The sequence below is a fragment of the Pseudorca crassidens genome, chromosome 16, assembly GCF_039906515.1.
Source record: "Pseudorca crassidens isolate mPseCra1 chromosome 16, mPseCra1.hap1, whole genome shotgun sequence".
NCBI classification, from domain to species: domain Eukaryota; kingdom Metazoa; phylum Chordata; class Mammalia; order Artiodactyla; family Delphinidae; genus Pseudorca; species Pseudorca crassidens.
In genome coordinates, this window is record NC_090311.1 from 63817608 (window position 1) to 63835076 (window position 17469).

General features: G+C 34.3%; 1 protein-coding gene across 10 annotated transcripts in view; it reads left to right on the top strand.

The window, feature by feature from the left end:
- HERC4 (HECT and RLD domain containing E3 ubiquitin protein ligase 4) overlaps nt 1-17469 on the top strand; it is a 132069-nt gene that overhangs the window by 18402 nt on the left and 96198 nt on the right. For all 10 annotated transcript variants that reach the window (XR_010935979.1, XM_067710813.1, XM_067710812.1 and 7 more), the window contains exons 3-4: nt 8188-8347; nt 14497-14573. Coding sequence is in view for 9 of the 10 variants with exons in the window: in XM_067710813.1 (XP_067566914.1) it covers nt 8188-8347; nt 14497-14573 (237 nt within the window). In the remaining variant the exon portion in view is untranslated. The remainder of the gene's footprint in view (nt 1-8187; nt 8348-14496; nt 14574-17469) is intronic.

Below are 17469 nucleotides of genomic sequence, written 5' to 3' on the forward strand. Positions count from 1 at the left end.
GGCAGGTGGACTCTCAACCACTGCACCACCAGGGAAGCCCTGAGCTTGTATTTTAAAGATTGTTTAGAGAAATGTGTCTTTTGCCAATTTTGTGTAAATTTTTTTTGCCATTTAAAAAGTTGTTTGGTATGGAAATAATGTAATTCGAACTAGAAACTTCTAAATTACAAAATCAAGTTTATCTGTGATTGAATTATTCAGAATAAGTTATTTCTGTGGATCACCTTTAAAACAAAGATGGTAGTACTTGGGTAACTTGACAGGAATGTTTTGAACCCAAAAATATTTATTTGAGTGTATTTGTTTGCTAGGGCTGCCATAACAAAGTACCACAGACTGGGTGGCTTAAGTAACAGAAATGTATTGTTTCACAGTTCTGGAGGCTAGAAACCCAACATCAGGGTGTCCTCAGCATTGGTTCGTTCTAAAGATTATGAAGGAAGGATCCATTCCAGGCCTCTCTCCTAGCTTCTGGTGGTTTGCAAGCAGTCGTTCACATGCATTCTCTTTGTGTGCTTGTCTGTGATGATGTTTCCTCTTTTATTGGGACACAAGTCAAATTAAGGGCCTACCCTGCTCCATATGACCTCATCTTAACTAATTATATCCTTGATGGCCATTTTTCAAATAAGGTCACATTCTGGGGTACTGGGGATTAGGACTTTCAGCATATCAATTTGGGGGTAACCCAATTTATCCCATAATAACAAGGTTTTGAGATCTGTAGATGAAAGAGGATACAGAGTAATGATAATGTTTATATTTTCCTTCAAATAGCTGTTTTAGAATTTCGAATAAGATGCAACTTTTAAGAGATGCTAGTTGTGAATATGTTACTAATGGTGTGTCTGTAGTATTACCTTTATACCCAAAACACACATTTTTTTTTTTTTTACTGTTTACAAGGTTCTCAGAGCATGTTGTTACTGGTGATTATATCTTATTATCAGGTTAAAACCCGTTTAGCAAAAGACTTAATAGACCATCTTGTATATTTTGTGATTGGTTGTCTAGGAAGAAGTGTTTATGTGTACTGTTATTATTGATAAATCAGTCTGGGTCATAGTCAGTCAATACTCACAGAGCTTTTCATGGTCATTCCTGGACATGCACACATGCAGGGCTGCAAAATACATGAGTCTCCCGATGTGTAGATTCCCAGCTGAGGTTCAACAAAGCACTGCTTTGCCTTCCTGTTATAATATGTCCTTTTTGTGATATATTTAATGCCACACTTTTTGCATTTTTATACTTTTTGTTGGTGATTTCACTGTTTAAAATGGCCCCCAAGCATATTGCTGAGGTGCTGTCTAGTGTTCCTTAGCACAAGAAGGCTATGATGTGTCAAAGAAAAAAATCCATTGAGGCATGAGTTTACAGTGCTGTTGGCTCTGAATTCAGTGTTAATGAATCAACAATATAATTAAGATGTCTTTAAATGGAAACGCACATAACACAAGGTTATGAATTGATCAGTTGATGAAATGTTGTGATTAGAGGCTTGTAGCAACCTAATCTTGTATTTTCCCTAGGGGCAGTCATTCGGTATTTGCTAAATAGGTATTTGTGGTGACTTTATGGAACATAACTACTGTGAATAACAAGAATTGATGTATTCCCAACTAGACTAAAATAAAAAGACTAAAAATTATAAGTGGAACAGTGATGGGGTTTCCTAGAAGGGTGGTGCGGTGGTGAAATAAATCATCATATTTAGCATTCTTTTCTTCATACATTGTGCAGAGTTTTGCATTATCTTTCAAGGAAGTGTGAAAGAAGTTTGGAGTCACTGTTTTTGTAGTTTTTATTTTTCTCTTTGTACCTTTCATTAACCACAGTTGAGAATGAAAAAAAATTTTTTTTCTGTCCATAATGGCAAAGAGAAGAAAACTGACAGAGGAACATGTTCATAATTATGAGACATATCAGAAGGTGAATGTAGATACACCGCTGTATGGATATGGTGAAATTGATCATGTAAGTGAACTCTTAAAGAATGAGTCTGGAGATGATATTCTACATGAATTTTCACAAACTCAGGAATTGGTGAACATATTTGTTAGATCCCAAAGGAAATAGGTTGTTCTTATTCAGTTACTTATTCAGATGGAAGGATTTTATCATGTAACATTTTACAAGAACCTGGACCTATTCTGTGTTGCTAAAAGGATGTGCAACTGTATTCTTTCTTTTATGATGTTTCTGCAGCAAAATTTATTTGATGCAGTTTGTTAGTGAACAAATGCTGAAGTCAGAGGTGGATACAAAGGTAATTGGAGGAAATAAATGATGTAGAAATGAAAACCGTCATTAGGTTGAACATCTTTTTTTTTTTTTTTTTTTTTGCAGTACGTGGGCCTCTCACTGTTGTGGCCTCTCCCGTTGCGGAGCACAGGCTCTGGACGCGCAGGCTCAGCGGCCATGGCTCACGGGCCCAGCCGCTCCGCGGCATGTGGGATCTTCCCAGACCAGGGCACGAACCCGTGTCCCCTGCATCGGCAGGCGGACTCTCAACCACTGTGCCACCAGGGAAAGCCCTAGGTTGAACATTTTAATTGGTTTTTACAAATCTAAAAATGACAACATTTTGTGTTTATGGAGCAAAGAAGATGGCCTTTTTCTCCTTAATAAAACGATGCACCATCAGTTTTCAAAAATATTGCATTTTAACAGTACAAGTGTAAGAAGAACCAGAAGTAATGATGAGCTAGGGCTTATTAGATTTGTATTTGGAATATATCTGCTGTCAGTATTTACAAGGTGGATATGTTATATCTATCTAGTTCTTTATCTTTTCTGTTTTTGCTCCTGTCTCTGAAAAATGTATTTTTTTCCTGCCTTTTTCAAGAAAGTCTCCTCCACTTAAGTTTTTTTTTGCTTTTTTGTGCCTCCACAAACTAAATGTTCCTTTTTTCTTTCCTTGAAGAGAAATATTGTGAACCATAAATACTGATATGAACAGTGTTACTTTTCTCAGACTTTTTATATGAACGTTTTGAAGCATAAAGAAAAGTAGAAAGAATAGCACAATGACCAACAGTTAACATTTTACCACGTGTTTTTATCTGTACGTATTTGTATTTTTTTAAAAAAGTACCTTATTCTGAATTACAGCCAACTGTAAGGATCATGTGCTGTTATTAAACTTTTTCCAACAAGTTTAGCATCATACGCTCATAATTCTAACATCTTCTTGTAGCTCCCATTTATCAGAGGAATCAATTGTTTTTGGGTTTTTTTAGGAATTTTTTCTTTTTCTAAAAATTTATTTATTTTTGGCTGCATTGTGTCTTCATTGCGGCGCGCAGGCTTTCTCTAGTTGCGGCAAGCGGGGGGCTACTCTTTGTTGCAGTGCGCGAGCCTCTAATTGCGATGGCTTCTCTTTGTTGCGGAGCACGGGCTCTAGGCGTGTAGGACCTCAGTAAATGTGGCGTGCGGGCTCAGTAGTTGTGGCTCACGGGCTCTAAAGTGCAGGCTCAGTGGTTGTGGCACATGGGTTTAGTTGCCCCGCGGCATGTGAGGTCTTCCTGGACCAGGGATCGAACCCGTGTCCCCTGCATTGGCAGGTGGATTCTTTTTTTTTTTTTTTTTTTTTTGGCAGGTGGATTCTTAACCACTGCACCACCAGGGAAGCCCCTCAATTGTTTTTTCATGGGCTTTCTTGACAAGTTTTTCTTTTGTTTTCTGTCCTTTTCCATATATATCCATACTCAACCTAAATTAAAGTGAATTTAATCCCTCTTACCCCTCCCTTTTCTGTGTTTGTTGGCCTTGAAAGGCAAATGTAGCTTTGTGATTAAAACTTTGAGTTAGCATAATACCTGGTACATAGTAAACACTCAACAAATCCTAGCTGTTAGGTTTGGTATGAATTCTGTTTTGTTTTATTTTTTTCTCTTTCTCATACAGGGCATCATTAAGCCAGGTTTTCTAGTGAATTTTTTGGTTTGTTTTGCTGGGTTCATTTATTCCCCCTTCTTTCTTGCTTATCATTGACTTTTTTGCAAGCCACCTTGTTTCGAGCATTCATCCAGAATTTGACCTGGATGTGAAATGTCTCAATATAACATTGACCTAACTTTCTAGCATACTGGGGGGAAACGGTTGAGGTTTTTCATTTTAATTAGCCATTTGGAAAAAATAAGTAGTTTAAAAAAATTGTACAAGAACTTAACAGTTTGTATATTTGTTGTCTGAAAAGCCTGTATTAAGTAGTAGTCCCAAGACATATGTTATTATGTTTCTTTAATAATATATTTCTCAGTAGTTATTCATTCTCAAAATAGGTATCTTAGTAATTTGATGGGGCTCAAATTCTGAAAGAACCAAAATTATTTATCTTGAGTTTTTAGTGTGTAGAAAAAAAAGTAAAGAGCCCAGTTCAGTTTTAAAGTGAAAACAATGGTTTTTATACATTGCTTTAACTATTTTCTCTAATGTTCTATTTAATTTTTAAAATAATTTTAATTTTAATTTTGAATAGATAATATATCCGCATGGTTCAAAAATCAAAATAATATAAATACACATTGAGAAGGTTTGCTCTTACACTTGACCACCCTATTTCCCTTCTACCCACATCCCCTATGGGCAACTATGTTTATTAGTTTTTTGTTTATCTTTTCAAAGTTTCTTTGTGTAAATGTAAGCAAATATGAATATTCATATTCTTTCCTCTTCCTTACACAAAAAATAGCAAATCATGTACATTATTCCACGTCTTGATTTTTTTTCCTACTTTTCTAATATACCCTTGAGATCTTTCCATATCAGCATGTAGCATTTCCTCTTTATTTATGTTTTCAGAGCATAGTGTCCCAGTGTGTGGATGGAATCCTTTATTGATGGATACTGGGAATATTTCCAGTCTTTCTGTTATTATATACAGCACTGCAAACACGTAAATACACTCACATTCACACACACGCACATATGTATTTGTACTCTACCCTCCTAGGTTCTCCAGCTGGGGCTTGTCTAGACAAAGGACAGATTAACAGGGAGAAAAACAAAACAAGTTTATTGCCTTGTGTTTACATGCAGGAGCACTCAGTAATGAGTAACTTAAGGTGGTAGTAGAACATGGGCTTATATAGCATCTTAATAAAAGAACAATAAATAGAGAAGTAACAAGACGAAAAGGACTTTGAGTTTCTGGGGTGGCAAATTTTGGGAAGGTAAATATGTGGGGGAACTTAGATAAGGGCTAGTTAGTGAAGTTTGTTATGTAGCTTCTGCTGGTGCTGTCTCTGAGCTGATAAGTCTAGAGTTGCCTCCAGTGATTAATTCTCGTCCTTCCTGGTAGAGAGGGAAGGTGGGACACTTCAACAAATTTATTTCCTGCTTTTAGGCACATAGGAGAGCAAAGAGCTTTTCTTTTTAGTGGCTTTCAGCTCAAAGCAGTCCTTATGCCAAAGTGGCATGTTTTGGGTTGGCATATTCTGCTGCCCTTTAGTACTTAGATGTATCTGCAGGATATGGAATTGCTGGATCCAAAAGGTAATTGCATATGTTTTGTTAGGGTTTGCCACATTCTTTTGCATAAAGGTGGTTCTGTTTTGTACTTCCACTATCAATATACAAAAGTGCCTTTTCCCCCAACAGATTGTTATCAAACATATGGATTTTTATGAGATGAAAAATGTTATCTTGGTGTGTATTTATAAATACACTTTTTTAAATTAATAAACTTTCTAAGAAAAGTTCACAGCAAAATTGAGCAGAAAGTATAGAGTTCCCATACACTCTATACTACACGTATACAACGTGTAGTATACACGTATACAACCTCCCCGTCTTTTGCACTGTTTTTTTAATTGGGTTTATTTTCTTATTGTTGAGTTTTAAGAGGGTGGTTTTTTTTTTTGTTTTTTTTTGTTTTGGATAACAGTCCTTTATTAGATGTGTCTTTTGCACATATTTTCTCCCAGTCAGTGCCTTGTCTTCTCATTCCTTTGATAAACTTTTATAATTAAGTATGCAAAATAATTGTATGGCTTTATGAATTTTCTAAGTGAACGTATTATTGGCTTCTCAGTGTAGTTTGAATTTTCATTTCTCTCATCAGTGAAGTTGAACATCTTTTCATAGGATTAAGGGCCATTTCTGTTTCTTCTTTGTGTGAACTATCAATTCACATCTTTTGCCATTTTTCATTTAATTACTGCTCTCCTCCACCCCCGCCCCAGTTAGTCTTTAAATATTAGGGAGGTTATTTCTTTATTTGACATGAATAACATTTTTCCTGTTTTTTTTTAATCAGTCTTTTCACTTTGCTTTTAGTTTATTCTGCTGTATTTGAAGAAATGATTTGAATTTTCTCTCATGGGTACAGGGAATCTCTTCCTCTTTCCTTACTTACACAGCTTAGTGTCACTGTCTTCCAGAATTCTTCTTAGTATCTTTCAGGGCTTTAAAAAGTATCTCATGTTGCCCTGGTACCTTTTGTATGTCTTTACCTTTGCGTTTAATAGCAATCCTTATCTTGCTTGTTTTTCTATAGACTGTAAACTCGTTGAGGACTAGAACTCTGTTTTATTTACCTTTATGTGTCTAGTGCTTGGAGCACACATGGTATACAATAAATATTAGTGTTTGGTATGCATGATTGTTTCTTTGTTGCTTGGATTTTTGGTGCCTTTGATTTTACAGCCATTGCTATCTAATTTAAGTACTCTTCATATATTATTGTTGAACCAACCAGTCTTACTCATCCTTCTTGTCATCCTTTCATTTCTGCTCTTTACTACATTTCCTTTTGAGGATAGTTTTGGAGAGACACCGACTCATTTCAGGGGCCTCTGTGAAAGATTAACAGATCTTTTGTGCATTTTACTGCTTCATAATTAAGATTTATGGGATGCTTTGATGTAAATAAATGATGCCATACTTTTAAGTCCTTTTTCTTTTTTTTTTTTCGTGGGGGGAGGCAATGTGTTATATATGTTTTGTTTTTATATGTTTCTACAATATAATTTTATAAGAACATATATACAAAATATACACAAAAAGTGAGAGATTAGTATAGTGAACGTCCATGTACTATTCATCAACTTTACGAGTTATTAACTTGTAGTACTTTAAGGTAAGTACTTAAAATAACATATCCTTAGAGTTATACAGATTCCTGAAGGCTGTCTAAGGGCTGACCTCCCACCCCAAAATGCAGAATAAGTAACCCAGATACAATTTGAATTTCTCTGTACATAGGGATTCAAACTTCTTTCATGTAATCTGCTTTATTATTGAACAGCTGCATTTGTACATTGATCTAAAATGTGCTTCTGAAGAAACCCTGATTCAGTTTTAACAGCTCTGCAACAAGAGACTTTCAGTTAATGAAGACATAGCTTTCTTATTAGGCTAAAGAAGGTTAATTTTTTTAAAAAAAGTTTAATTTTAAATGAAGTCTTAAAAAAAACTTGTAGTGTACTAGTAAAAAACACTGATAGACAATGCACATCTTAAAGAGACTAAGGAAGTAATTTCACTTTCTTTACTGATTTGTCAGTGGCTACTGACAGTCTTATGAAGGGCCAATATTTTAAATTAATTTCTGGTTAAAAGCTTGGAGATGTTTTAATCACATGTGGAATTTTTATGTCTTTGATGTTAAAAGTAGCAGCCCATAAACTGATATCTATTTGTTATGGTCACATTGCCTTTCAGTTCTCTCCTCAGTGTATCTAGTAGATGCTTTATTTATGAGATCTGTAAAGAATTTGTTTCCTGTCAGAAATTGCTAATTCAGATTATTTCCTTAATTTCAGGATCACTCCATAGTAGTATCCATTTGGTAATGTATATGTCAGTTACGATTTTATTGTTAAAAAACAGCCGAGTTATTTAAATGGTTCCCTTTCAGCTGGACTCCTTTCTTTTATTGGTAATGGCTTTGAATGAAGAGCACTTTTCGGAGAGAATCTTTATAAACCCTTAATTTCTTTACCCAAATGTTAAAGTCACTTAGTATTCTGAGTTGATTATGCCCTATGACATATCTCTGTATTTACCACAGTGAGAATTTTGTATGGAACATATTTGTTAAGTTTTTGAGAATAACTGAAGTTATACTTAGTCTGTATTTCAGCATTTCCTTAGCTTTTTTGTACAAGATGAAGACTGTTGTTTTATTCTTGTTGGGAGTTTAAAACTAGAATGTAATGTCTCTCTTCTTGATTTCTGTAGAGCAGGTTGTTGCGCTGGATGCTCAAAATATCGTTGCTGTTTCATGTGGAGAAGCTCATACATTAGCACTAAACGACAAGGGCCAGGTGTATGCTTGGGGTCTCGATTCTGATGGACAACTTGGCCTGCTAGGATCAGAGGAATGTATCAGAGTACCCAGGTAACAAAGGTGACCGACAAGAGGTCTTTAACAGTCTTTTATAATAAATTTGCTGTCTAAGTTATTCTGCTTACTACTGGGCATTTAAGACTTGACATCGAATTACTTCTACCCTTTGAGTTCTTAAGGCATTTACTAGGTAGATTCTTGCCTTTAATTTGGATTGAGTGCTGTTTTTTATATACTCCGTATTTCCCCAAATTATTTATGTTTGTAAAGAAAAGGGGTAGGGAATGCATACTTTATTATAAATTTTCTCTCACTAAAAATTTTAAGTGGGTTAAGACTAATTTAAACCATTAATTATACTATCTTGAGTACCTCAGCCATTGAAATATTTATTATATATTGGTTGTTTGCATGTTTCTTTCTCTTTTTTAGTCTTTATTGTTTTTATTGAATATAGAAGTCCCACATGCTTAAAGTGTAGAAAGAATAAGTCACTTTCTACGTTTTTACATAGCAGTGACCACAACTTAATTTATGCTAACCACTAATTCATCATAGAATTATTTCAAAATTTAAAAATAAGCAATGCTTCATCAATGTTGTAGCCTTACAGGTTTATATAGGACATAACCATTGCTGTAATATTAAAAACTGTCAGCATGAACATAAAGATTTAAAGAAGAGTATCCAGTTCTTTTAGACATATAATTAATACACTAACTCATGCTTAGTGTTTAAAATTATACAAATTCTTGCCTCCTTAAACTCTTGTTTTTTGTTTTCTTTTTTCCCCCTAGTAATAGTTATAGGGACAAAAGAGAACTCTCCAGGGAACCAAGGTATTACACTAATTTTAGATATATTTCAGGTAGCATTTTTGTAATATACACATATAGATATTTTGTTTTTAATTTAACATTGATAATATTTGTTTTGGTTTAAGAGGTAGATGTAACTACTAGGATAAGAAAATGGAACACAGGAACTAATATATTTCAGAAGAGGAGGGAATTCCCTGGTGGTCCAGTGGTTAAGACTCCACGCTTTCACTGCTGCGGGCTTGGGTTCACTCCCTGGTCGGGTAACTAAGATCCCACAAGCTGTGCAGTGCAAAAAAAAACAAAACAAAAAACAAAAAAACAGAACAGGAGCTCTTATCGTTAGAAATGAGTTTTTTAAATAAAAGCCCATAACCTTCCTTCATATATATATATGTATGTCTATTTAAAATCTTAAAGTATACATTTGAAGTATTTGCTTTGTTTTAGCATAGTAAAAGTTTTTTTCATCTTTAGTTTGACATTTTATGTTTGTTCTAGTAATGAACTGTCTGTTGAGACTTCTGGATACACACATTAACATGTTTTGTTTATCGAACTTGTAACCAAATTCCACAAAACTCCCCAAACAAATTTCTTCCCCTTTGTTTCTTCTGCAGTAGCAATTAAATAACACACTTCCCATTATGCTTTTAGTGCCTTTTAATGATGGTGCTGTTGGGAGAGAAATTTTTTTCTTTAAGCTAAGTAAATTGAATTTTTTTAGTCATTTCAGTTTTGATTTCTTTCAGAAAATGTTAATTTGCAGCCAGATGGCTGTTGGCTACAAAATACAAAGCATTCATAGGAACAGAGTGATCTCACATTTGTCATATTGTCTACTGATTTTATTTCCTTCCATAAGTAATTGTTGTAGAATGGGATTTTTTATTTAAGGTTTTTAAGAACTTTGTGTTTTTAGGATTGAAGAGAGACATGTTAGATTTTCTAAGTCAGTATTTTCAAAACCGTGATTCACAGCAAGGCTGTCTAGTTTCTCTTATTTTTCCTCCACTTAATTCTCATACTTACTTTTTTTTTTTTTTTTTTTGCTGTTCAGTTCTGATATAAGAGATTTCAGTCAGTAATCCATAGATGATTAGTAAATGGAGAGAAAGGTAATTATAAGGAGAAGAGTTTATTATATAACGATTTATTTGAAGGTTGCCCAATAATTCTGTATCTGTGACTTTACTCTTTATGAACCTGGATAGGCGACCATGTCGCCTTGGTCAAAAATAAAATTTATTTTCTTGATTGAACTTTTAAAAGTATATTACAGGGAATTCCCTGACGGTCCAGTGGTTAGGAGTTGGTGCTTTCACTACGATGACCCGGGTTTGATCCTGGTCGGGGAACTAAGGGGAACTAAGATCCTGCAAGCTATGTGGCACTGCTCACCCCCCCGCCCCCCAAAAAAGAAGTTTATTACAATTTCTGCCTAATATTAGCATCTGAAAGTACAGAACATTTCAGATTAAAAAGAAAATTTAAAAAAATTAGAAGAGTTTTTAATGGTAGAGACTAGATCAGTTGTTAGCCTAAATTTTTCAAAATCAAAGAGTTGGTGCTAAGACTTTTCTCAAATCAGTAAGAAAGTTGTGGTGTAATTGAAAAATAGAAAATTGTTGATTATGTTTTACTGGCAAAATATATTTTTGAAACCACTTTATTGAGGTATGATTGGCATACAAAAAGCTGTACTTAATGTATACACCTTGATGAGTTTGGAATTGGCAAAATATTTAATGCTTTAGTTCTTCAACTTCTTGATTATATATAATATAAACTTTTCACTAGTCCTTGTTAACAGTTGTTAAAGAATTTTACCTTAACATACAATTGGAAATGCCTGGTTTTTGCCTATATTGCCACTGTACATTAAGGTTGAAAAATGTAACAACACAACAGTACACATATTCAACAGTATATGTTTTGACTTCAAGACTTCCTAAGGGAGAGGTGTATAAATCTTATTTCCAAGTTTATTAACTGTTTTCTTACAAATTTCAAACGTTTCAAAATTCAGTAAAGAAATTATTCTTTTCTTTTTTTTTTTTTTTTTCTGGTGAAGGAAAGTGTAGCATTTATTGCAAGGTGACAAGCAAGGAGAATGGGCAGCTAATGCTCAAAAGACCCAAACTTCCTAATGGTTTTTAGGGATGGGTTTTTAAAGACAAAGTGAGGATGAGGGTCATGGGGAATGTGATCATTTCATGCAATGTTCTGATTGGTGTGTGGTGAGGTAACCAGGTGAGGTCACAGAGATTGATCACGTTATCAGTCTTCAGGCTCCAGCCAGTCTGGGGGCTACGTGCTCATGGTCATCATTCTCTGTCTGGTTGGGGTCTGGTTTCTGTAAAACAGCTTCTTCCAAGGAGCTGAAATCACTTGATTCCACACATTCAAAGGCAAATGGCAAATACACCAGGCCATTTCTACATCCAAAAAGTCATGGCAGTAATTTGCAGAAAAGTCATCCAGATCATTGCAAGTTTTGATTGAGCCCATTATGTTGCTAACACTGTTCAAGCCTATTTCCTGACAGAAGAGGCCACTTCACATCATATAGACCACATGAGGAGCAGCAAGTGTGGTCAGGAGGCAAAACAGGAGGGCAAAATTATTCTTTTCTTTACAAGGAATAATTTTAAATGTCATAGCCATTTAAAAATGTTTGACAAGAACTCTAAACTTTAGGGAGTTATTTTAAATTTATAAGCAGTTATAAAATGTTTCCCCTAGACATCTGAATTCTGATTTTCTTTTCATAGTTCTGATTAATTAGGAATCTTCATGTATGTGTGTATATATATATTTTATTTACAAAATTTATTCTGGCTTATTTTACTTTCCTGTTAACTGCATTTGAATCCTTTTAAAAATTGAAAACCAGAAAACATTTACATTATCTTTTTTACTCATTGGGGATTATTTTTGATGAATTCTATAAAATTTTGTTGCATTAAGAATTTTCTAATTTGTCTCTTTAGGAAAAATGGAATGTTGTAAAGTTGTTTTACTATTCACAAGTATTTTTGTTTCTTTTTAAAATTCCTGAAAGCTTAAAACAAAACAAAACAAGAAAGCATATCCTCTCCTCTTCCCCACCCCCCCACAATCTTCAGTATATTCAATCTCCATAGAGATAAAAAGAGAGGGTTTTTTTCCTTTAAAACAGTAATGCCACAGAAGAATATCTTAACTTGTCTCTGTAGCAGACATGGCTAAAGAAATTAGCGTTTATGTTATATTCTAAGCCGTATGATAATATTTTGGTAATGAGAATCACTTTCTGTAAATTGCTGTGTAAATTTAGAAGCCTTTTGGAAGCAAATTTTATGAATAGTTTAATACTAAAGCCTCAAAGAAGTTGCAGATTTACTTATCCTCTAACAGTGGATACTTCACATACTTTTTTTTTCCCCATATTTTTCGCCAGGCACTATGGTAGATCTAGGGATTTCATGGGTATAAGATAATAATAGTCCATCCTCACAGAGCTTATTGTTTAGCAGAGTATACTAATAGTAATAATTAAATGAATAAGTACACCAGTAATTAGTAGAGATAAATGCTGTGAAGGAAAAAAAAATAGGGTGCTATGAGAATGTAGAATTTTAAAAGATTTTACTTAGTCATGCAAATTGGACTTGATATTTGGAGCAATTGGTTTTTAAAAATATTTAGTACAGTTCACTAGTCAGTGTATGATATGCCTAATATGCATAAGCAGTAACAGTTTAGTAACTTCAGCACAGTTGTATGTATCCGTGTATTTTTTATTCCTGTTTTTGCATTGCCAGTGTTTGATTTTGCTAACTACAAAAAAAAAAAAAAATGACCTTTTGCTATATTTGAAAATCTGAAGGTACATTGGACCCTGTTAACTTGTTGGATTCTGCTAAATGTAGCAGTACAACTCTCAAGCTTTGTAGGACATAAATCCACTAAATAAAATTATTTTTAATACAACAATATGGAATTAGAGTAACTCTCTTTTTTCCCACTCAAAATTTGGTTTGCTGAAGCTGCCTCCCGAAAATCATGGGTATTGACACTCTGGTCAGAACTTGCTCTGGACTCTCATATGGCAGAATTAGGTCAGGTGGCAGTATCAGGTAAAGGGAAATAAGAAACATAATATATTTCCACACCCCCTTTTTTCTTAAAAACATTCAGGAAAAACAGAATGAGCAAGTGAAGGGGAGCTACATAAAGAAAACCTGGGATGGTTGATGCACATAGTTTCTTGATTTTTGTAATGTTTTAAATCCTTTAGAATTATGTTGCAGTTAAGGAAAAATCAGAAATCGGGGAAAAAAGAAACTATAAAAAATATAAGTAAGAAATATGAGATGGCAGAAATATGACTGAAAACATCACTGATCATAATACATATGAATTGATTAAATTTCTCTAGTAAATAATTAAATTTAATATCACTGATTTAGATGCAAAGCAAAAGGATAGTCCAAAAGGAATAGGTTTCATGATTTGTGAATTGGTAGCACCACATGATAGGAATCCTTGTTGGTTCTTAAGGAACCTGACAGAGGAGAACATATAATAAACTAGGCCAAACACCAGTTTTCAACAAATTGGATCATGTACATTTGTTTTACAAATATATTGCCAAGTTTCATACTTTAAGCTAAAGATTTTTCACATTTTGATGGTAATATCGGCATCATAAAAGCACTGAGGGGCTTCCCTGGTGGCACAGTGGTTAAGAATCCACCTGACAATGCAGGGGACATGGATTTGAGCCCTGGTCTGGGAAGATCCCACATGCCGCAGAACAAATAAGCCCATGCACTACAACTACTGAGCCTGCGCTCTAGAGCCCATGAGCCATAAGTACTGAGCCCACGTGCCACAACTACTGAAGTCTGCGTGCCTAAAGCCCATGCTCCGCAACAATAGAAGCCACCACAATGAGAAGCCCGCACACTGCAATGAAGAATGGCCGCTGCTTGCCGCAACTAGAGAAAGCCCACATGTAGCAACGAAGACCCAGTGCAGCCAAGAATAAAAATAAATCGATAAATAAATAAATAAATTAATTAAAAAAATAGAAAGCACTGAGCTGTGAGCATAGTTTACTGTGCTTAAATATTGTCCTTTCAAAGTGTTTTCTCATCATATCTCTTAATTTTTTCATATTTAGATTTTGTTTACTGATTTTAGCATAAATTTTTGGTAAATTGGGCCTGTATGAGAAAAAATATCATGAACTGCTAGGTCATGCTAGTAAGGAACTGCTGGTAAGGAGACTACTTGCACATAGTAGGTGGTCAATAAATCGCATAAATAAATAGCATTCAAGATCCATTTATTAAATGGAATTAACTGATCCTGATCTCTCTTCTTACTTTCTAGAAATATTAAAAGTTTGTCGGATATCCAGATAGTACAGGTTGCTTGTGGCTACTATCATTCACTTGCACTTTCTAAAGGTAAGCATTGCTTTTATTTTCTTTCCCCTTTTCAGTTTTATTACTTGATACTTTGAGTTGAAATTCCTCCAACTTCGTTCTTATTAAAGATTGTCTTGGTTCTTCTTGATCCTTTTCATATCTATATACATTTTAGAATTAGCTAGTCAGTTTTCACAGATATTTAAAGTGTTGGAATTTTGATTGGGATTGCATTACCTCTAAATCAGTTTGAGGAAAACCTTTATGATATTGAGTCTTTCAATTCTTGAGCATGCTATATCCCTCCATTTATTTTAATCTCTTTTTAATTTTTCTAAAGAGTATTTTGTCATTTTCTGTGGAGAGGTCTTATATACGTTTTATTAGATTTTTCCCTAGATATTTGATATTTTTTGTTACTCTGATGTCATTTTCAAATCGTTTATTACTAGCATATAGACATGAAATTGATTTTTTGTGTCTAATTGTTTCTTTAGCCTGCCGAACATTATTCCTTCATAGCTGGGGAAGTTTATAACTTGCCCAAGTTCATTTATGCTTACAGGTAAACTTTTTATGAATAGAAACAGAGAAGTCTAAGCATCCTGTAACCTTTATTTGACTTCTTCCTATGCCAGCTAAGGATTGTAACATGGGTTAGTAAAGAACCTGCCATATATTTGTTTTTTATTATTTAAAAAAATAAGTTCCAGTGGCTTCATTATTATTATTTTTAATTTATTAAATGCCTAGTAAGGCTTACTATGAATGAAACAGTAGACTAGAACTATAGGGAAATATGGATAAGTTAAGAGAAGGTTTTAGGGATCGTACCATCTAGTAGAAGAGGCAGATATACAAATAATATAATTGAGGCAGAAAAAATATATACTAGTTTTGGTCAAAGGAAAAGTAAAATATGATGGGCATAAGGAAAAAAGTTTAATTAGTTTCAATCAATAGAATTGGTAATAATAAAGAAGGGATTGATATTTGATGCAAGTCTTGAAAGATGATTACAATTTCTTCAGAATTGGAGAGGTTGTGAAGCAGCTAGGGAAAATGTTGAGGATTGGCTAAGGTAATAGTACTAGTAAAGGCATAGAATCTGGGAGATATTTTGTGTATTTGAGTATCGGAATATAGTTTTACGTGGGTATTTTGAGAGCATGGGAGACATTTTCATACTTCAGTTGAGAGTAAAGTAAAAACAAATCTGTTACAAAGGGCCTTACATGCCATATTAAGGAATTTGGATTTATTCCATCAAAGGAATAAAGTAGGGGGTGGAGACTGGCATCCCTGTATTCTTTGTTGTTACTTTGCCAACTCCTCTTTTGATACTTTGGTAGGTAAATCCAAGATAAATTTAAACCCAAACGTTTTACCAATGAGGACAGTTTTTCTATCTTGACGTATCTTACAGGTATTCTTTTCCCTTATTCAGCTTCATGTTTTAGTAGTATCTTACGCATCTAATGGAAAAAAAAATTTTTTTTTTTTGATCACTCAGTACAAACTAGGCACATTAGGGTGTACGGTAAACAGTGGTAAGCAGTACACTACCAGCCCTTATGGTACAGTCACACAAATAACAATATAGTTTACATACTATGAAAAAAGAGTATAAATAAAAAAGTTTGGGATATTTAGATCATATAACAAGGGGACTGAACTTAATCTGGCAGATCAAGGAAGGCTTTCTGCTGGGAGACAATAGAAGTAAACTAGACAAGGGTGAGGGAAAGGTTTAGGCAGAGTGTGTGAGACAGCAAGTGTGTGAGAAATGGTCATTGGAGAATATAAAGGAAGGTGAGTATGGCTAGAGTATAGTAAGTGAGGGAAGAGGCTGGTATGAAATGAGCTCAGAAACAGGTACATTTTACAGAATTATAAGCCTCGTTAAAAGTGTTTATCTCAAGAGCAGTGAGAAAGCACTGATTTCTGTTTTTTTCAGGTGAGCAGCATTTCAAATCTACATTTTTTTAAAGAGTGAACTCATTTGAGATTTATTATGGAATAAACACACAGACATAAATTTATAGAACAGTTAATTTGAAACTTATCCAGACCATTATTAATGGTGTCTGTCATATATCAGATCTACATTTTTATATCTCTTTGTATATATACAAATGTCTCCTGGTGTGTCCATAGAGTATTTCTGGAAGTACATATCAGCAGTTAGTAAGAGTGCTTGTTTCTTGGGGGAGGAACCAGGGATCTAGTTTTGAAGGGAGACTTACTTTTAATAAGTGTGTACTATTTTATAGTATGAATTTTTAAAACTCAGATATTAGTGTGTCAATTATTAGTTTAGTGCCATTTATTTAATAGAAATAAGTAAAAAGATGTTTAAAGTTGCAAAAAATGTAGCAGTGGGTGAGCAAATGTGACGAGAACTATTAAAAGAACCAGGTGAAATGGTGAGGAGTGGATCTATTCACCATATTTTTCTTTAGAAAGAAAACTGTATATAACTTGATGATAGATTGATAAAAATCTGTATATAAGGTAAGAGAGGAGAGGAGTATTAAGGATGACTCCCGTGTTTATGGTTTGTGCTGCTGTATCAGTTAAGGTGTTATCTACTGAGAATGAGGAACACTAGGAAGAGGTCCAGGTATGGGAGGTAGGATGGGGGTCATGAATTGAGTTTAGGGCATGTTGAACTGGAAATACCTTTCAAATATCGAAGTATAGCTGTCAGGTAAACAATTGGATACATGAGTTTATTGCTCAGAGGAGAGATCTGGGCTAGTGATAAATTTTGAATGTGATAGCATATAATTGATAACTGAAACCTTGAGCTTGAATGAGTACCTCCTGGGAGAAGTCATAGAATAAAAGTGAGACCTGAGGAATACTAAAAAGAGATGGTCCTTTCTTGAGGAACATCAGGAAATGGGATTATCCCCAGTTATGTGACTTACCC